This window comes from Perissodus microlepis, chromosome 10 (assembly GCF_051167445.1).
Source record: "Perissodus microlepis isolate ML-2025 ecotype Zambia chromosome 10, ASM5116744v1, whole genome shotgun sequence".
Lineage (NCBI taxonomy): Eukaryota > Metazoa > Chordata > Actinopteri > Cichliformes > Cichlidae > Perissodus > Perissodus microlepis.
Genome location: NC_140470.1, coordinates 24,943,747 through 24,965,114, shown reverse-complemented (window position 1 = coordinate 24,965,114; position 21,368 = coordinate 24,943,747). Strand labels below are relative to the sequence as shown.

At 37.9% G+C, this 21,368-nt stretch overlaps 1 protein-coding gene across 1 annotated transcript; it reads left to right on the top strand.

The window, feature by feature from the left end:
- The first annotated feature begins 250 nt into the window (after positions 1 to 250).
- On the top strand, positions 251 to 20,873 carry slc37a2 (solute carrier family 37 member 2). The gene is made up of 18 exons (XM_084940803.1): positions 251 to 1,007; positions 2,818 to 2,899; positions 3,790 to 3,880; positions 5,470 to 5,548; positions 5,641 to 5,776; positions 7,741 to 7,817; positions 10,281 to 10,447; positions 10,545 to 10,582; positions 10,659 to 10,820; positions 12,604 to 12,694; positions 12,801 to 12,863; positions 14,051 to 14,136; positions 15,682 to 15,730; positions 16,207 to 16,280; positions 16,366 to 16,444; positions 17,436 to 17,533; positions 18,664 to 18,728; positions 19,377 to 20,873. The coding sequence occupies exons 1-18, from the start codon at positions 943 to 945 to the stop codon at positions 19,390 to 19,392; spliced, it is 1,518 nt and encodes a 505-aa protein (XP_084796929.1). The 5' UTR covers positions 251 to 942; the 3' UTR covers positions 19,393 to 20,873.
- The last annotated feature ends 495 nt before the right edge of the window (positions 20,874 to 21,368 follow it).

Genomic DNA, 21,368 nt, shown 5'->3' with positions numbered 1-21,368 from the left:
CAGGCTAACCAAAAATGATCGATAGAAGATTGGAAAAGTGTTGCCCATAAGGTCCCGTTAGGCTTTAACATCTTTTTCATTAGTACGGACTCGGATCACCTTGCCACGACTGGACTGATTTTCCTTATTACAATGGAGTAACTTCCAATGTGTTGGGTAGTTGTCATAGCAACGCGTCCGAGCGTCCCGCGACGTAATTAATATGCGACACGAACGCTGGACGTCCAGGGAAGAATATACCAGCGCTCGGTCTGTGTCATCAGACTCGGAGGACCACGGCAATTTTTTTGTAACCATTTCCCTCTGCTCGCCCGGAAGGACTTTGATCTGAAGTGTAACATTTTAAAGACCCTAACACGTGCTTGTCAGGTACTTTTAACTCTGTTGCATTTTAACTTAAATTGAAATACCTCCACTTTGAGCAGTCCCACCCACCGTCCAACCCCGTTTAGAAAAAACAAGGGTCTTTGAAACGCCTGCGTGACGTCACGCATACGCGCATACATACGGGCTGGTGGACAGGCTGTCGCCGGGAGGCTGGAAAATCTTATGGAAAACCAAACCAACATTGGAGTATTAATAGCAGCGGTGTCTTACACTTGTATCACAGCGTTTAAGAGGCAGGTCGGCTCTTCTGACTGCGTACTTGAAGTATAAAAGCCGGTCATTATGGAGCATTGCTGGAGATTCACGGAGGGTACCTCCCAACAGGAGCTGCTTTACAGCTCCCGTAGCTAACCCATGTGAGCCTCTATTTTAGCAGGCACACAGGTCTGTTTTTATTTTGCGGTACTGCATAAGTTAGCCTCTGTTTTCATCCAGGGTTAGTCAGCTCTCTGCGTTTATTCATCTGTACCTGCTCAGCATCCGTCTGCTTCCAAGGGGACATGCCCGGGACCCACTGCTGAGAGTCTGTTTTCTCACAATATTTAAAATAATTCAATGAAAATGAAGTCGTCTCTGGCTCCTGGGATAAGACTTATCACCAACTTTTCTCGGGATAGTTGGTAAGTTTCCATTCTTATGGTCCTCTTGGCGCACACGCAGCCCTGTAATGGAGATTGCTGCTAAATGATTGATATCTCTGCTAAATGATTGACTCAAACTAGTCGATAAACCGTCAGAATGTGAACTGTTCTGGGACCAGTAAATCCACAGACATTATCATGTAACCAGCTATTGTTTTATATGTCTCAGTTCCTGTTATAAATGTATTACTACTTCTTGTTTTCATCGGGTTTTATATACCCGGCACGTCTGGTTTCCCCTGTGCGAATCTAGAATCCCACCAAACTCCATTAAAAAAAATTGACATTTTAAGAGGTGGCCGGCCACAGTTTCCAGTGTCGACCACTGGGTTATTTTGCAATAACCGAAAACTGTCGAAAGGGATTTATACCTCCAGATTTATCAGCAAATAAAGTGTCAGTAAAGTGCCATTCCATTATATTTCCTGCTTTTCTAAATCTGACTGAATATAGAAAATACAAATTTTTCTTAAGACAACTCAGGCTCCTCAGGTATGTTTTGTAAATGCAGTGTGTTTGCTGGTTACCAAGCTGGAAAACTGCAAGCCACCAAAAAGTTACAAATTGCACAGATTTTATGGAATACAATGAAAAAAATAAAAAAGGAACTGCGGCTGCAGTAAAGACTGAAACTAACTGGGTGAATCTTGAAGAGAGTTTTCATCAGTGAGTCTCATGAGGATTGTGTAGCTCAGAATGAGTCGGACCAGTCTGATAGATGGATCCCCACCAAAAGAAAAGCCAGCAACTGGAAAAAAAAGCATCTTTAAAGTCTTAAAATGTTTGAGGAAAGGAGAATACACGAGAGTAGGAAGAGTATCATGTGACTCAACTTCAGTTTCATATACTTTGAGAAGGTCACATTGAAATTATTAAAGAAAATGATTGAATTATTGACCCACATTGTGCCGCACAAACAAAATGTTTGTCTCACACACAGTTTGTTATTAACAAAGGATGTGCCCTTAACTCCTCCCCCCATATCTGCTCGGAACACTCCTGCAGTCCATTGTGGTTTGCCATGATAATAACAGCCAGAATATGAAAACCATTCAATAACCATATGTACAGCATAGTATAAATTTCTCCAAAAACAAAGATCAAACTAAATAATCAAATGATGATAATAAGACAAAACTGAATGTTTCATAAACAATGATGATGATATGTTAGGGTTTATGTTTGTTTACCACCTTCTGAAAGCATTTTTTATGCACAGTCTTCACCACAAAGTTTATCAATTCAGACAAATGTGCGTCTTATTTGTGTTTGTCCTGATTCCTGCTTCTTTAAACACACCTTCGTACTGTATCTCTCAAATTCCAAACAATTTAGGTGAAATCACCTGGACTAAAAGAACTTTAGGTTCAAATTCCCTTTGAAGAGTCACAGACAAACTTTCAAAGGTCATAAACTAATTAAAAGTATACTTTGAATTATTTAACACTCTTGCATCTCAAATTAACACATTACACTCCAAGTATAATGTGAGCACTGCGAATACTTTTTCCACTTATTAACTTGTGTTGTTTAGCCAGCATGAAAACAGCTGATCTGTGAGTTTGTTACCCAAACAAATATTTCTACGTCAGTGGAAAGTTTTACTGTTTCGTGTCATGTGTTTGTGCTGGAGGCATTTTAATTGATGTCACTGCATGATTAATAAGCATACCTTAGTTATTCTCTTTGTAGGTTTATTTTTATTATTCTGTTTTGATATTTTGAATAATAAAGATAATTTGATTGTCATTTTTTAATGATTTTGGTTGTAATGTGTCTGTTTTTGCAGGTATCGTGGTTTTATTCTCATCCTCACCTTCCTGTTCTACACAGCCTATCACTTGTCACGGAAACCTATCAGCATCGTTAAGGTGACTGGAACAGTTGAATTTCTTTTTACGAACACTATTAACACTGTTTTTGCAGGATCAAATGCTCTCTAGAAGGACAGAACATGTCTTTCTTGTCTTGTACTTTTTACCCTCAAAAATGGATAAAATCTTTACCTTAACACTGCTCACTCAGGCCATTTGTTATCTCCTTACAGATATATTAATTAAATCTATTTCTAACATTCAATCTTTAGCTTGTCACATGATCAGGGAGACAACAGAAGATAAGCTCTTTTAAGAAAATAACTTTATCTACATATAACTCAGACACAGCCACAATTAAAGGTATTCGTGTCTTTACAAATTCATAGAAATTAACAGCCGAAGCACAAAAGCTGGTAGAAAAGCAAACGGCTCTAAAGGACGTCTGCTGAATATGCTAAAGGGATTTTCTTAAACATCTATCATGTGATACTCAGGTGAAAGGATTACCATTGTCTGTAAGTCCTGTTGAACTGGGACGTAAAGCTAACGGCTAATTTCCTGTACCATATATGTCTTCTTTCATGAGCTGTTGTTTCAATCAAAGATAGTCAAGCAACAATAGAAAGTGTTTGCATGACACAGCAATGGTCTGCAAATGAAGGCTTTTAAAGTCAAATGCTGTAAAAGCCCCTCATTGTTTAAATTACAAAGTATTCATGAAGTGGTCATAAAACAATCATAGGCTGTGATCCTTTCACCCTGAGAGCTGCAGTGTGTTGTTTGTGGTAATAGTGGTATCCTGGCATATTCTTATACTGTATCTTTATACATTTATACACCTATAGAAGATATTTTTTTTTATCTTTGGCTCTTCATTTGCTTGTGTCAACTACTGTTTTAGTCATTTCAATTGGTTTCTTTCCACGTTCTTCTCTCGCACTCAGAGTGAACTGCACAGAAACTGCTCCAACGTCATTCAGCCAAAAGACATTAATATAACCAATAATGTTACCTGGTGTGATTGGCCACCCTTTGGTAAGTCCTTTAATTGCTGTCATTAATGCTCACTTTGGAAACACAACTTCTAGTAGATGAGATTTTGGACAATTGCAGCTCTCAGAAAGTTTCAGTGTACCAAATTATTACTACACATGATTTATCAGTTGGTTAGGTGTTTGCAGTGGAAAAAGTGGCGTATCCATGCATAGGAGGAGCTGCTGTGGTGAAGCAGCTTCTTGAAGCTCTGAAACTCAAAAGAACAAGGAAAAGGGAGACTTTGTTTGTCGTCTGTAGTACCCTAGAAATTCCAAGTATGTTGATGCATGATTACCTACTGCGAAGGACATGCTGATAACTAAATAGTTTGTAGTGTGGGTGTAGATTTTCTCTGAGACTGGAGGCCACATTATAGAGGTGTTCAAGTAAATTTTACACCTTTTCTAGATCATTTTATGACGAAAACTTTAAAATCAGCCACTATGAGATACTACAAAATGAACTGGTGGTTTTGCTCTGGTTTTATATTTGTGTTTTTATATTTTTTTTATATTAGAGTTTTTGGTTAAAGTCCATCAGCTGCTGTTGACTCACGTATAGTTGTCTTTACTTGTTGGCATTAGTATTATAGGTTATTTAAACCACATACACAGCTACACTGTGGCCAGAAGTTGAGGTTAATAGATGAAATCTGCAGTACCTGGAACTTTTTTTGGGAAAAGTCTGGTGGAGAGTTAAGCTTAGTGCTCTAAATCCACATAGAGGCTGCACTGTCGTGGCCAAGGTTGTTGTTTGTGTTTGTGCTTGTGAGCTGCTGTGAAACTGAGCTGATCATGTGGGACCTGCAGCTGATAAATATTTAACTTTTAGTTAATGTTACAGAAACACAGAAAAGAGATAAGTGTTCAAAGCTGCACTGGAAGAATACTGGCTATAAGATAGATACAATTACATCTTCTACAACAGAGAGAATTACCACCAGTTGCACTTGTCATAGTTCCTGTGCTCTGTGGTTACTTTTCTGGGAAGTTTGAAAGCAGCTAAATTACAGGGATTATATTAAAAAGGGTCCTACTATCGTTCCTTCCTCTTTCTCAAGCAACTTTAAGTCTGGGGTTAAGTTTGCAGCTTGAATCTAGTCCAGCTGTGATCGTGTGAGAGCCTGTAATAGGTTAATAGTCCATCATATGGTCAGACCAGAGAGCCAGACAACTCTGTGTTCACAGATCTGCCTGTGAACACAGACGTCCCACCCACCGGTTCATTTAAAACATGTTTTTTGCGAATAAACCAATCAGAAGAAAGTTGACATAAAGGGGACCGTTAAAGATAGAAGAGCTATTAATAATATTAATTAGACATATATTATGATGTTGTTTAGCAACAACCTAGCAACAGACTAAGTTCACTGACCAAACAACATTATAGCATAGGCATGTGGTAGTAAGATAAACAAGAATTATTTTATTAATGACAGGAATAAAATGAGGAGCTGGGAATGAGATTAACAGGTCCAGATCTCTGCTGCAGTTTTGTGTGTGTGAGCCATACTAATTGACAAAGACCTTACAAAATGATACGTGCTGATGCGGAGAAAAGTAACAGTTTTATCTGTTTTCTCGTTAAAGACCAGGACAACTATCAGACACTGTTTGGGGTCTTGGATAACTGCTTTCTGGTTGCTTATGCCATCGGGATGTTTTTCAGGTTTGTATTTGCTGTTTTTGGCTGACCTTGTTGTGTTTTTGTCTGAGAGGGCATGTGCTGCACTGACTAATAATCATCTCTCATGTTCTCAGTGGGATATTTGGTGAGCGTCTCCCTCTGCGGTACTACCTGAGTATTGGGATGTTGATGAGTGGGTTGTTCACATGTCTGTTTGGCCTCGGCTTCTACTGGAACATCCACTCACTGGGGTACTACGCCTTCATCCAGGTAAAGAAACAAATCCACAAACCTGACCTTTAATTTACTTTCTGATTCATGTATCCTGTTCTGTTTTATTATTTCAATTGTGGGGCATCTGACTGTGATATCATTTGTAAATAAGAGCTGAAATGTGTGCTCATCAGCCAGACATTAGCTGATTTAGGTTGCTAGCATGAAAGTGGTGGTTTTGTTAGCCACACAGTTGAGAAAGTAAATCGGTAAATGTCCTGTAAAAATCCACTATTAGACAAAAACAGGGGAAGAGAGTGTAGAAACATCTTGACACTTTCTTGATTTAAAAAATTAAAGGAGTGAGTTTGACTTTTTGTTCTCACCTGACTGAGCAGTTAAAACACTGAGCCCGCCCTGACTGAACTAAACTGAAATTACAGACTCTTTGAAGTTGATTAATCTAACACTTGGACACAAATGAAAAGCAAACTGCGGTTTTACACGATTTAACTTCATCTTTACTGAACAGCAGCCAGCTGCAGTGACCGTGGAGAGCTTCCCTGGAACTATCAGCTATCAGTGCTCCTTCAGAGACACAAACCCAGATGGAGATGCTGCATAAATACACTGTGTTTACAGTTCAATTTGTGACATAAAGTAAAGTTTAGCTGTTGTATTAGTCTAAGAGAGAAAGTAGATTTGCATCCTTTTATCTTATATTGCACAAGCCTTTTGTTTACATTTCTAAACGGATTGTCTTTAAATCTCTTTCTCTGCTGAGAATGAGGAAACTTTGATTTGCTATAAACACAATTGTGTCCATTTCGGAAACAACTGCAGCATACAAAAAAACTGCATTAGGTGGAAAAAATAAGGGAAGTGCAGTGATCAGATGAGCTGTCTCTTGCTGACCTCAGGTTTTACTGATCGCTGAGCTCTGTAGAAATGTTTTCTCTCACTCAGTGCCTCGTCTTAAACAAAGGCGCTGTCAGAAAAGTGTTATTTCACTTCAGGGCTTTTTTCACGCCTTTTGACCACTAATGATCACACACCAATGGGTTGGATTAGCTCAGAAACAAGTGAAAAAATTAGCTTCAGCCACAGCTTAGGCTAGTTGCCTTCCCATAAATTAGGGATGCCAGTAATGAGACTATTTATTCTGTTTTTTAAGTCTTTAAATCGAAACCTCAGCTTAAAAAAACCTGGAGATATTTGATTTATATATATATAAAAAGCAGAAAAGCTGCACACCCTTATCTTTGACATGAGTTTGTCCACCTATAAATGCAGGAAAATATTTATTTATTGAATTTTTCTGACCTTTGTGCAGTTGCCAGATTGCAGTATTGTTTTACACCTCTGAAGTATCACATGAGCTTCACACGCGTCACATGACCAGCAGTCAAATTCCGTCAGCACTTCTCAGGAAAGCATGGAAAGTTAATCAATTAATAAATAAAGTTAAAATTAATAAAGTTAATTTTTAATAAAAATAGGATCCATTCAATAAATGGACAATGAGTTTATTCTAAGGTCTTTACCTCAAAATTGAATTGAATTGAGTTTGTAAGGAAAAAAAAGCCGTCTATGGCAATAGAGAAATTGAAATCTGTGACCGGAAGTATTTAAAAAACTGGGTCAACAGTATTTATTTCATTTATGATCCTGTTTATTTTAACCTGTTAACATGTGCACTTTAGGTATGGATATTGAGCATCTCTTACAGGCGTGACCACTGAGAGCTCTGCAGGTCAGTGCAGACCTCTCTTAGCAGCTTTTCCACTTGAACGTGCACAGATCACATGGTGGCTTAGTCACTCTTAGATCACACTTATCACATGACTCACAGCTGCATCACATGACTGCACATGCAGAGCTTTGCTTATATCAGTTTGGTGTAGGAATGTTGAGAATCAGTGTTTGTTGATCTCTTCTTCTTTTCCTCTTTATGCGGAGTTTACAGGGTTTCATGAAGAACGTTAACACAGTCCAGGTTCTCTTTCTGTTTCATTCTGCAGGTCATGAACGGGCTGGTGCAGACCACCGGTTGGCCAGCAGTGGTGGCTTGTGTTGGCAACTGGTTTGGAAAGGGGAAGTAAGTAGTGGGGGAGAATTCATGCTGAATGTGCATTATAAATTGCTTTTTTTCCTTCTTTTTTCTTTCTTTTTTTGATGGCAGCAGAATGAAACACAAGCACATTGTCAAACCAGGCTTGGTTGTAGGTCAGACGACACTCACATCATAAATTAAAGTTATGAGCCTGAACAACTGGTTCTCACTGAAGTAGAACTACAAGCACAGCAAGCAGACAGACATCATATTAAGAATATATAATTGGCTCTAAAAATACACTAAAGAAAGGGGCAGGGAACAGAAAAAAGAACAATATTTATAGTAACAGTCACATGTCTGTCAGTGTTTGCACTGCTGCTATTGATTATTTCTACCTCAGCCAGTCAAAGAAGTTAGGTTACACTAAAAAGAAGATTGCATGTGTACATAGGTGATGAGTATTGACAAGATCTAATTGACTGCCATTATCAGTTCCGCTTATAGGTCGGATTCTCGATCAGTTCCCTTATTAACTCCTCATCAATTCTGAGTGCAAAACTATTGATATCTTTGAGTCTGAACACGGTGTCCAGTTCAAAATAAGCTTTTATGTGACTTAGGTGTGCAAAAGCTGTCATAAGTTTGAAATCGTAGTTTTGCAAGCATTGATCAAAGAAATCGATTAGCTGCGTGAAAGTGATTCTCAGCTAGAAGCAGTTATGTGATGTCAGTGGTTCACATGTACTCTCGCCGCTCAGTGCAAAGTCCATGTTTTGTGCTCTGAAGTGTCTTATTGTTAAGCTTTAAATAGGTAATCAATCATCAATGCAACGTTTTAGAAAATCTGCTGGAGTCTTTGTGTTAGGGGAATTGCTGTAAACCTGCCTTTACCTGACATATGTAATCATATGTCAGGTGCAACATATTTATATGATAAAGAAAAGCATCAGGAGTAAATATGAGGCACTTACATATGAAATTTTAACTTCAACAGATAACAGGACTGTTCTCTTTTTCATTCATCTCCATAATTTTGCTTGTCACTGCTCTGATTTTTGCTCATACTGAGGCTCCCGGCTGTGGATAACTTTAGCTTGAGACACTTTTCCCATGTAACGTGGCTACATGCTACAGGTTGACTACAAACTATTTAACAATATAAACCTGGATATTTATGGACATAAAAAACCCCCAAAACATCTGTTATCAGTTTCTGGCAGATGACTGCTTTTTAACACAAAACTGATCCCTCACCTGTCACTCAACTCAAATATCATTTTGTAAACCCAGACAAGTAACAAACACGAGGATTTTGACAGAGTAAACCTGTCGAACAATCTCCATATTTGAGAATTGAAACTCATCATTTTACTGTCATTCTATTAATTTCTCAATGACTCGAGTAGAGGCACCTCTGCAGCTTTGTATCAACCATAATGATTTTTTTACTCAATATCTCAATACTTAATCTCAATATGAAGTTTCAGGCAGACATGTCAGTTGGAACTAATTTAGCAGACTGACAGATCTGGAGTGGAGAGATAACCTGTGTGAACCGCTGCATCTGGAAGTCCTGCACAGGCGGTGCATGAGAATGACATACATCATGTTTCAGAACTGGATATTGAATATTCTAGCACCTGCACAAAAATCCTGCAAAGTTCACCAAATGTCAATTTGACCAGGTTTTTTCTGGCCATATCAACAAACATTTTAAGTTTTTTTTTACCTTAATCAAAACGTGGGAGAAAATGGACATCATGCTTATTAGTCAGTTAAAGAATCGGCTTGTTCTTATGTACATTTGTAATCTGGCTAAGCCTGTTTTCCTGCCTCCCAGTGGTCATGCTAAGATATGTTAACCATTGTCTGGGTCCTGCAAATCTCTTGTGCTCCCGGATTCAGAGTATCAGAGAGCACAAGAAATGATTGTGAATCATCACAGCACACACGCTCTCTCAGATAAAAAGGTCAGCCAAAAAAAAGCACACACAAACCTGGAAAACACCCTGATGGCTTTATCCAAGACCCTGCACAGTGTCTGATAGTTCTAGAGAAACAGGAAACAGATAAAACTCTTTCTTTTCTCCATTTTTAAATTCATAACGTTTATAAATGTGTGTTTTCCAGCTTTATCAGCCAGAAGGAGTTTACTGGCCTTCCACTCACAAAAGCGGTGACAGCTGACACGCACATGACAGTTTTAGGCCTTAATTTGTGGCTCACAGACATTACTTATACATTTGCCACATTGTTTACATGTATAACAGAAGCAAAGCATAGTAGGCCCCATTTAAACCCCAGTAGTGATCTCTGTTTTAATGCACCAGAGCCCTAATTAAGTTCTTGCCTACTTTTTACTTCTCCAAATGTCTTCAGTGCATAAAACAGCATAAAGGCATGCTGACAAGCTTCAAGACTCCAGCTCAGCATTCATGAATCCATTTTGTAAAACTGACTTTCAGCAGGAGAACTTCTCGTGACCTTCTCTGTTTTGATTGCCAGGCGTGGCTTCATCATGGGTGTGTGGAACTCCCACACCTCAGTGGGAAACATCCTGGGCTCCCTCATTGCGGGAGTCTTCGTCTCCACGGCCTGGGGATTATCCTTCATCGTCCCCGGAATCATCATCGCCTGCACTGGGGTCCTGTGCTTCTTCTTCCTGGTTGAGAGTGAGTTTCCGTTTGTCAGACAAAATCCAAAATACTTCCCCAAAGTGAGCTTTAAGATTTAATGTCTCCCGTCCCATTTCGTCCTTTCTCTTTTCAGAACCTGAAGACGTGAACTGCTCATCTCCTCAGCATCATGTAAGTTACAAAAGCAACGCATCCTTTCCCCTCTTTCCATGAAAAAGTCTGCTTGAGCTGTTCATTTGTGTGTCAGAGTGGTCAGGAGAGGAGTCAGGAGGTTGGTGAGACGGCGCCTCTCTTGCGGGACTCATCCATTGTTGATCCATCCATCAATGGAGCCGTCTCCACTGAGCCAGACGTGATTGTTGAGGAGCACAGCGAGGCCATCAGCTTCCTCGGAGCGCTGCGCATACCTGTGAGTGGAAATGGCACCTTTAATCACAGAAATGTGATTGATTGGCTTTGAATGTGCAGATATTTGTGCCATATTTTACAGTAAAATTTTCCCATCACGCTGAGTTTAACTCAAGGGTTGAAAATTGCTAACTTTGGCACCACCTAGTGGCTAATTAAAAATATCACTCCAAACAAACGTTATAAAAACTATTTTAAAGTTTCTTTAAGAATGAAAAATATTCACAAATTGTTTTTATATTTATATTATTAAAGTTGAGGTTGTCAGACTGTTTTTGTCACAGCTGTGTGGCTTAACTGGTCACTTAAATCAGCGGTCCCCAACCTTTTTTGCGCCACGGACCAGTACCGGTCCGAGGCCCGGGGGTTGGGGACCGCTGACTTAAATGAAAAGGAGCCGTTATCAATGTTATTAACGAGACTTTTGTTTCTTCGAAAGTCACAAATCCACGCGGCTCCTGTGAAAACGGCTCTGTGTGTTTATCATGTTAAAGATGGGAGGGGCAGTGATTGGTCGATTAATCTCATTGTTATATTTCCTTTGCTGATAATGAGACTATAGTGTTGCCTAGTAACAAATAAGACAAATTTTACACAACAATTAGAGACCAATTTATGCGTCACTTCTTATCACATTTACTTCACTCACTTTGACTTGATCACTCCCGTGATGATGATCGTTTTTGCTGTTAAGCGATTACCTCTTCTTTTCTTTTTTTTTTTTACTCCAACCAATCAGCAGCGAGCGACTTATCCGCCAGAAAGCATGCAGAAGTCGCCTGGGGGCACTTAACGCTTTTTCTTTTTTTTTCTTCAACTGTCAAAGAAACAGTTGATTTTTCCAGTCAGTGTTTATTATGACTTTAGGAAAGAACCTGTCATGTATGAGAAACAATTACTTTCCCATAAATATGCCTGTCACAAAGACCCGCCCTCCTGGAGGTTTCTGCTGGAAACAGCAATGATTCTGTTGGAATAACATTAAATGTGAATCAAAGATAATGATTAGGAATTTACGTGAGTATATGTTAGGAAAAATAAGACAAGATAAGAGTTATAAAGTTGCAGTTTAACTGCAACTCTATAAATTTAGCCAGTGCAAATAGTCCTGATTAAAAACAAGTTATAACTCTTTTCCACTCTTCAGTATGCCTGGTTAACAAACACTACCAGTGGGTTTTATTATTATTGATAACATGGTGAATTTCTGCTGTTTGTTACTGTTAAACTATTTCTATGAGTCACCTCTTTCTTTGTGATCAGCTATTCATCAGTGGTATGAAGACAGGTTTACATGAACAGGTCCTGAGCAGTGAATGAGTTAAGCATAGATACATGGATACACATTAAATACATTATAGGTACCTGTGTTCATGTATATCTCCTAGGAGAAACCATAGTCATCTGCAATCATATGTGCACTTAAAAAAAGGTTTTTTTTTTTAATCACCTCAAATTATTCTATGCATGGGGAAAGGCCCATGCAGGTGAGAAGGTCTAAGAAATTCAGAGCCCATGAGGTGACTCACAGTCATTTCCCAATGACTTTGAATAAACTGGAATTAAGCGATGTCTTCACTGTGGGTTCATGAGAAAGAGTCAGAGCTGTTTTGAAAACCGTGCATGGATTTGACACGCAACTCTGCTCCTGTCATTGTATCAGTAGGGGAGGGTGTTTGATTTCCACCTGTGTTGCACCTCTCTGATGGTTAACAGTGAATTACAGGATGACAGACACTTTAAGTTGCTTCTGGGGTTTTTTCATGATGTTTTCTGTCTCTCAGGGCGTGGTGGAGTTCTCGCTCTGTCTGCTTTTTGCCAAACTGGTCAGCTACACCTTCCTCTACTGGCTTCCTCTCTACATCTCAAATGTTGGTCAGTATTTACACACATCATTTTACTATTAAGATAATAATGATCAGTTTACGTGATTTAAAGCAGTTTTTAGAGTTAATGCATTTGTTTTGTTTTTGTTTTTTAGCACATTTTGAAGCAAAAGAAGCAGGAGATATGTCGACATTATTTGATGTCGGAGGAATCTTGGGTAAGCTTTGAGTCTTGTTTGATTTGTAAAATCACTCAGTTCAGTTTTTGTCAGAAATAAATATGCAGAACATGATGCAAAAATGCATCATTGCAGTGTGACTGTGTCACATACGTCTGTGTGACAGGCGGGATTTGGACCCAAATGCAGAAAATAAACTCAAGACTACAGCTTTATTCCTGTAACCCTAAAGGAATGCTGAAAGTAAAAATGTTTGCACAATAGGAAACCAAAATATCAGAAATATCATGAAACACAGGAGAAGGAGGTGCAGAGCATTGAGGAACGACATGAGGAAGGGCAAAGGGAGAAGTGGGGTTATAAATAAACACAAGATAATAAGGAAAATCAGAAACACCTGGGAACATAGCTGGTACAAATCTGGGATACAAGACTAGGAAAGGAAAACTGAATGTTAAACACATGAGACAAAGGTTACGAAAATAATACAGGAAAAAGCAAGACAGGGATACCTAACACAGAGACAGATGGTCAGATATGGTACAGGGAAACGTGAGGGAGACCTGAAGACCAAACTCTGAGTACAAACAACAACAGCTGTAACGGGGGATAAATACAAGTGAAATATACAAAGGTGAAAACTATGCAGTAAGTAAAAATATAATAAATATATAATACATATATAGTTATATTAAACTAATTATAAACAATTATAAGTAGTGATATCTTAGTCTTCTGTAGAAACAAAGATCTTTAAAATTAAAACTAAAAACTTTTTTGAACACTTGTTTTTAATGAATTCTTAATATTAAAATCTCCCAATTTTATGCAGTCAAAATCTTCAGCTTTTAACCTTTAAATAACCTTTAAATGTGTGCAGTTTTTAGTATTCAAAGTATAATATATTGCATAATATCCATGCTCAGTGATAGCGATAGAACAAAAGGATTCTGAATTTAGGCAAGATTTCAGGTTGTGAGGTTTGAGTGGGTGGTGACGGTGAGGTAGATGTGAAGTTTTTCAGCTGTGAACATTTCATGCAGGTATCTCCTGCTCTTAAACAGTTATGGGGGTTCAACAAATGTGGAAAAAATAAGACAACTTAAAAGGTGTCAAATTTTCAACCCGCCCGTATGTAGTTCAAGAGACCGTAACTCTGAAAAGATTTGTGGGAAGAAGGAAAAACTTTTCACAATAATCTGACTGAACTGTCTTTGTGTCTGTAGGAGGCATCTTGGCGGGCCTTGTGTCTGACTACACTGGGGGGAGGGCGTCGACATGCTGCGTCATGCTGGTTGCTGCTGCCCCCATGGTGAGTGTCACCTCTTATATTAGATTAATAATACGATTGTGGAGCAGTGAAAATGGACGGGGGATGGGAGGGTGGCTGGTGTAAACTTGATTTTTAAAAATCCAAGAGGTCTACAACACTTTCATTTAAATAACTAACACTTGTCATGGTTAGAGGCTTCTGCATACAAGCCTTCATCATGGGTAAAAAACCTCAAATTTATTAATTGCATCTTGCTAGTATTGGGTTGGACCCTCTTTTACCTCCAGAACTGCATTAATTCTTCATGGCATCGATTGAACAAGGTGCTGGAAACACTCATCTGAGATTTAGGTCCACATTGAGACGACAGCATCACACAGTTTCTGTAGGATGTGACTCTCCCGTTCCACCATATCCCAAAGGTGCTCGATTGGATTGAGATCTGGTCACTGTGGAGGCTATTTGAGCACAGTGAGCTCATTCTTATGTTCAAGAAACCGTTTGAAGATGTTAAAAACAAGTGTAAAAAGTTCAAATAAGTTTTCAGCAAGTTCAAGATTTTTTTTTTACAGAAGATCACTCAGTGTGTGGGAGGTGTGACTAAAGCAACACTGTGATGTCACGCTTCATGAAAGATCAACACCCAGTCTAAGAGTGCTGTTTAAAAAGGATAGGTGTATATGTATTACGCTTTTGATACTCCTTATTATCATGTGGTGACAATAAAGAAAAAAAACCTGGATTATCTTCAGCTTTACAGTTGAGGGACCGTTGTTGTCCACTGGCACCAGATTTGTTCCATTCAAAATAAGAAAAACTCACTGAAATATGAAAACAGACAGTATATATACAGACAGTATATTCTGCTGTTCACAAAAGTCAATCACAAGTGTGTGCTGGTGTTTTTGCCTTTTTTGTGTTCATGCAATTTTTTTGTAACATCTAGTAAAAAAACAAAACAAAACAGAGAAATGAATTTAGCTGCAGCTTATACGTAAAACTGGATCAAAGTTAAGTGTTATTTTGGCTCCATGTTAGTGTAACCACAATAAGGTAATTTTACCAAAAAAACACAAATAGAAGAAATGATAATTGATCTCAGACACTGTAACATTGAATGCAAAGCCAGTGTTATTCATAGCATGGACTTGCAGATGGAGCACTCCTACAAATGTCGACCACAGTTTTTGACCAGTTCAAATCATAAAAAACAGAAAAAAAATTTGATAAGGAGATTTAAGTGTTTTGTTTTTGTCTTTGTTTTTTTTCAAATCTGCTGGTTTTAACTAATAATGACACAGAAACATCCTGAGCAGCATTGTTAACGCCTGCTCCAAAAGCAGGGTGATTTCTCTCACTGGGGTAAAACTTATTAATCATTTTGACCAGTTTTTTTTGACCAGTTTTGTCATCCGAGTTCAGGAAGCTTCTCTCAGTCAAAGTGTATTTAATGTTTTTGACAGGATGATATTTCACACTGATGTGAGAGGTTTCTGGCTGTAGGTTGATGTAATAATTGTCACCCATGTGCAGATTTTCCACAATTAGTTGCGTGGCTGATTATTTGTTTTGCTCTCTTCTCAGCTTTTCCTCTATAATTACATCGGGCAGAGGAGCCTCGGTACTACAATCGGTAAGACTTCTTTATTTTGTCATTTTTAACTTGGATACTAATCACATTAAAAACACCTTGTTGTTTGTTGTTGTTTACTCAAATTACATTCTTGTATAAAGTTTAAGAGTTTATGACACAATATTATGGAGTGTATGTAGCGTATGGTCATGATTGTAAACTGGTCACTTTGCCAAAATCAAAGTAAAATTCAAGAATATGAAGGAAAGAGGAGACAGGAAGTATTGCACAGTAAAGCATTTTTGATAATCAAGACGTCTGGAAATTGATCACAAGATGCAAGATTTCATTGATTTATTGATCATGTTTTCAGTAGAAAGAAAGATTTCAGAGTTATTAATTCATTATTTGAGTATAGATAACTCACAGATTCTTTACTTTTGCTTACATTGACCTGAACTTAGCTCGAACTGAAAATAGATTAGATAGACTTGTTGTGGATTCAGCCCTCACTTATACTTTTTCTTTCTGTGTAGGTATGCTGTTATTGTGTGGAGCCCTGGTGAATGGACCTTATGCTCTTATCACAACTGCTGTATCTGCTGACCTGGTAAGGTCTAAGGCATCATGGGAAATCCTTTGCTTTACTTAAAAATGTCTCCGCCATTGGCATAATGATGCTTCTGTTGCCACAGGGGACACACGAGAGTCTGAAAGGAAACGCCAGGGCGCTGTCGACAGTGACCGCAATTATTGATGGGACAGGATCAATAGGTATGCATATCATGACTAAACGTTAAAAAATCTTGATCTTAACTCTTTCATCTGTAATTATCATAATGACTAAGGAACAAACAAGTTGGTTAAGTCAGCAGAGGATTTTAAGCCTCTTGTCTCAAAAAAAGCCCCCAAAAACTTCCAGATGTCACCTGTTCAGCACCAAGCTGCAGACAGGTAAAGTTAGCACCCATCTGTTGATCATGGTGGAACCATTTAGCCTTTAAAAGTGTTTGTATTGCCCTCAGGAGTTGGTGGACACTAAAAATAGAGCTTACATCTTACTGTTAGTTTGTTTGCCCATGAACTCCTCCTGTGTGAACAGGAGATGAGAAATGAAACCCGACACGCAGGTACATCTTATTCCCCTCAAGGTTTTTTTCTATATCCAATGTTATTATGATGTCATCAGGTTGCCCAGCAACCACTTGCCAATGAGGTAGACATTGGACTTTACTCATAGTTTATCTATGGCACCATATAAAAGCACTGTATGATCTGTAATTTCACAAAAGTGACATCTATAATGTATATCCATAAAACTTTAATTAGGCTTGATGTGTCATCATGTTGCCTAGCAACCACATAACAAAAGACTAAACAGTCCTGTAGCGTGGTCATGTACTGGTATTCATATCATACTCTTTATAAAACATGGAGACTATTAGTTCTAATATAATTAATGCATCCTTGCATCTCTGTCCACATTCGTCTTATGGGTTAAATTAAAATTAAAAGCGTACATAGAACATAAACAGTTATTTTGTCTTTTGTACTCAGGACAGCAGTTTGTGTAACTGTAAAAAAGAAGATGGAAACTGATGAAGTCCTGAGAGACTAGAAAATTGAGTACTTAATGTGTGATTTAAAAGGAAATGGCTATTTTTCCATTTTGTGTTTTCCCTCCTGACTTTTTCATTTAAGTCTGAATAATTCTTGACGACTTTATGCGCTTACACTTAATGACTTATTTTTATGCTCTCTGCAGGAGCTGCACTGGGTCCTCTGCTGGCCGGTGTGATCTCACCAACTGGCTGGAACAATGTCTTCTACATGCTCATCTCTGCTGACATCTTAGCCTGCCTGGTCAGAGAGCAATCTTTATCTGTTCACTCACATAGAATAAACTTGTTCCTTTTTAATGCAAATGCCAACCAGTTAATTTAAGGATTGTTGTGGTGGTTCATCCTAAATGTATTATTGTATCAGCATAACAAACATTCTCAGCGGTTTTATGCTGATACAAATGTATACGAGAAAACGATATTAAACATTGTACACTCAGTGGCCACTTTGTTAGGTACACCTGTTCAGCTGCTTATTAAGGCAAATATCTAATGAGCCAATCACACAGCAGCGACTCGAGCATCACGAACATAAACGTGGTTGTTACCAAGGTGTGCCTAATAAAGTGGGTGAGTGTAACACAACAAAGACAACAAAATTGACAACTAAAGTTACCAAACAAACAAAATTACAACCTTACAAACAAATTTAGTAATTTGTCCATTTAACAAAGAAATAAAGTGCAGTGGGCAGAATGAATCAACAGTGTTCACATTGAAAACATAAGCAGACTGGTGTGAGGTAGCAAAACAAAGCAAGTCTGAATAGGCAAAAAATGAAAATCTGAAGGTAACTTATTCCAGTTGGAAGCTTTTTTAACAGCTTTCTTTGGTACAAAATGGACATTAAAGAAAAGCTGTTCAGAACTTCTTACAGTCTAAAACAAAACAATGTTTTAGACTATATAGTTTAATTTAAAAATAAATTGGCACCGGTGAAACTGGCGTCTTGAATAAAGAAGGAGCCGGCTGAGTCTGTGAAACATCTGAACATACAATTCTGCAGAGTCGGTTATATTTACCACAAACATAGTAACAGTCTCATGTCATAATAGTCCATTATTGGCAATGTAAGTTACATGACGTGTCTTTGTGTAACATTACTGGTATGTTACTGGTGCAATGCAGAATATCGGTGCCTAAGTCGAGACGTTGCCGACGCGAAGCTAACCTCAATTCACTTGATTTATGTTGAGAAAAGGAGCAAACAATAGTTTGCCAATGCTGTCCTGTGGACCTTTATTTCACTAAGCTCCACATGGATCCTTTTTTATTCCTAATGATTTTTAAATATTGTGGTTTGTGAGTATGCCAGAGAACTTATGAGAACCACTCAAACCCCCAACTGACACTTCTTTTGTTTGGCTCCAGTTTTTGTCCAGGCTTGTTTACAAGGAAGCTCAGAGATGGTGTGGGTGTGGACCCAGTGCCAGAGGGTGAGTATCATCGTCAACGCCACTGTCTCTTTTTTCAACCTTTACCTTCTTTGTTTACATTCATTTCGGGGAACCCTAGAGATTAAGTAAGCCAATACAGAAAAGACTGATGTTTAAATATGTTTAACACAGCCAGTAAAAATGGAACACAATAGGAAGGATTTTTACAAAAAAGCCTCAGTTTCTCTAGAGGTTGCATGAAAAGAAGGATGCCTGTGCATTAAAAAGGGAGCTGGGGAAATGTATTAGGGTTGTTAATATAATAACTGGAAGCAGGTGGAAGCCACTAGCCTGGCTCTTCCCAGAGGCAACAAAATACACTTTAAAGCACAGGAATTAGTTATATTGTGCTAGTTTAATCCAACCCTGAAGTAATTTGTTTTCCTCTGTAAACCTGAACACATCTGCACAGTAATCCAGATTAGGTGTTTTATTATAAACATGAGTCATTTATTCTTCAGAATATACTCACAGAATGAAATGAAATAATCTGAAATCAGTGCATCTCTGTTGTTTGCCTGCTAACAGTGTAGCATATGATTATAGTATCGGTTTTTCTGATCAGCCTCTTGACAAATGACCGCGTTGTAAAACTCTACCTGCAGGAATTTTGTCATCCACTAAACTAACTGTGACTTTTTATTGCAGGTTCAATGAGCTCTGAAATCAAAGTGAAAACCAAAACACACAAAGGGAGGAAAACAATGATGAAACTGATCTCACCGTACAACCAACTAACTCTTTTTTTAACTTCCAACTTGGACAATCTTCTGCTGAGCTGATGATTGAAGCCTTCTAACTGTACGACAGCATGCTTCTATAAGGAAACAAATGTCTTTTTAAGGACTAATCCACTCATTCTTACTTGTTTTTAATGTTCTTTTAGCATTAAATGGTTTACACTGTTACACTTTTTTTTGTCTCCTTGGTGTTTGTGCCCTTTCAATGCCATTTTAGGCAAACAAGCTGGAACACTGAGTCAGAAACTGCTTCAGAGGGTTTTACATGCAGTAGAAAGTCACAGTGTAACTGAAAACTAAGTGTAAGGAACTAAGTAAGGAAGTTCTGTGATTTCAAATTTGGAAATTGGCTAATACTTTATAATGTGGCCGTGACTAACAGGGTTCGTGTAACGTGCGACGTGTGTAGTCAGTACAATCAGTGTTGTGAAAGGAGAGAAATGATACTGTAAATAATTTTAAATACTGCATACAGACATAAGTACACTGTAATAAAATTTAAGTTGTAAATAAGTAATTTTAAGTACTGTTTAACATTTTTCTTGATAATTTTGCAGAAAAACAAACAATATTTCCGTATGTTACATTGCAAATACGTTGTACTTCTGTCGGTGCTGTGCTTATTTGGAACCGAATTTCCCAGAGGAACCCACCCGAGGGATTAATAAAGTTTTATCTTATCTTATCTTACTTTTCAGTGTTTTGGTCGTATTATGAGCTGGTTTAACCTCCATGAGCTTCCAGAAAATTAAAAATGACTTACCTACAAATACTATTTTATGTAATTTTAAGTAGCTAAGTAAGTAATATGACCCCAGCTACAAAAAGTACAGCAGAAACTATTGTGAAATATTGTGTTTTTGCCCCAAATAACATGAAATTGCACAATACTTGAATTACTAACAGTATAATTTGTGTCTCCTTTATTTTCTTGGAAGTTAGGCAAGGTCATGTCAATCTACGGCCCATAGTACGACGTACTTATGATGAAAGCTGGGGAATTATTGATTGTTTTTCCACAAAATTACCAAGAAATTAACTACACAGTAGTTTACTTATAGTTAACTAAAGCTAGAGACTGTTGGATTTTACCAGTCTTGCATGAGGCATGGGGTCATGAAGCTACTTCACTGAAGCTTTTCATGTTAACTTTTTGAAGGAAGATTTTTTAAGTTGAATAAAAATGCTGTCAGTTCTGCTGCTGTATGTGGTAGATTTAAACTAAAAGAGATGATCGGTTTCTAGTGTAGATTATTGAACAGCAAACAGAAAAATGATTTTTTTCTTATATTGTTTCTTAACACTGTAAAGCCTAAACCGCCGGAAATGCAAACTTTTTTTGAAACTTGAATGTTTATTAAGCCTCCTGACAAATAAAAAAAGAAATTTGCACATGATTTTGCTACATCTGGCATTTCTGTGTAATGTATTGCTTACAGTATGCATGTGTCTGATTGTATACGTCAGGCTTTTTTTTCAGGTGAAAAAAAGTCACACTGATGTAAAAGCCATGTATCAAATATGAATAACTTGACATTACAGAGTTAAAGAATCAATACCATGAAGTGTTTTTAAACCACAATGGATGTGCCTCATTCATTGCCAGTTAAAAATAAATATTTGATTAGATAGGATTTCCTTACTCTGGATATATGAGGGTGGTGAATGACAGGAACATAAAAGCTGCAGCTGAGATGACAATGCCTAATGTCCTGAGGCAAAACTGGAAATCTGAGATTTTTAACAATCTGTGCAAATTATGGGATATTTAAACCGGAGCTCAAACTGGAAATTTTCCTGTTTTTGGATGTTTGCATTTGGTGTTTAATTGGGAGGTTCAGATGTGGGTTACAGTAAGATTTCATGGAATTGAACACGTCAGTTGTTTATGCACACTCTG

What these genes read in the sequence shown, in the direction of transcription:
- slc37a2 (XM_084940803.1), top strand. Translation starts at nt 943, where the DNA reads ATGAAAATGAAGTCGTCTCTGGCTCCTGGGATAAGACTTATCACCAAC. An exon ending in AACTTTTCTCGGGATAGTTG is followed by an intron (nt 1,008 to 2,817) that starts GTAAGTTTCCAT and finishes CTGTTTTTGCAG; the next exon opens with GTATCGTGGTTTTATTCTCA. An exon ending in GAGCCTCGGTACTACAATCG is followed by an intron (nt 15,731 to 16,206) that starts GTAAGACTTCTT and finishes CTTTCTGTGTAG; the next exon opens with GTATGCTGTTATTGTGTGGA.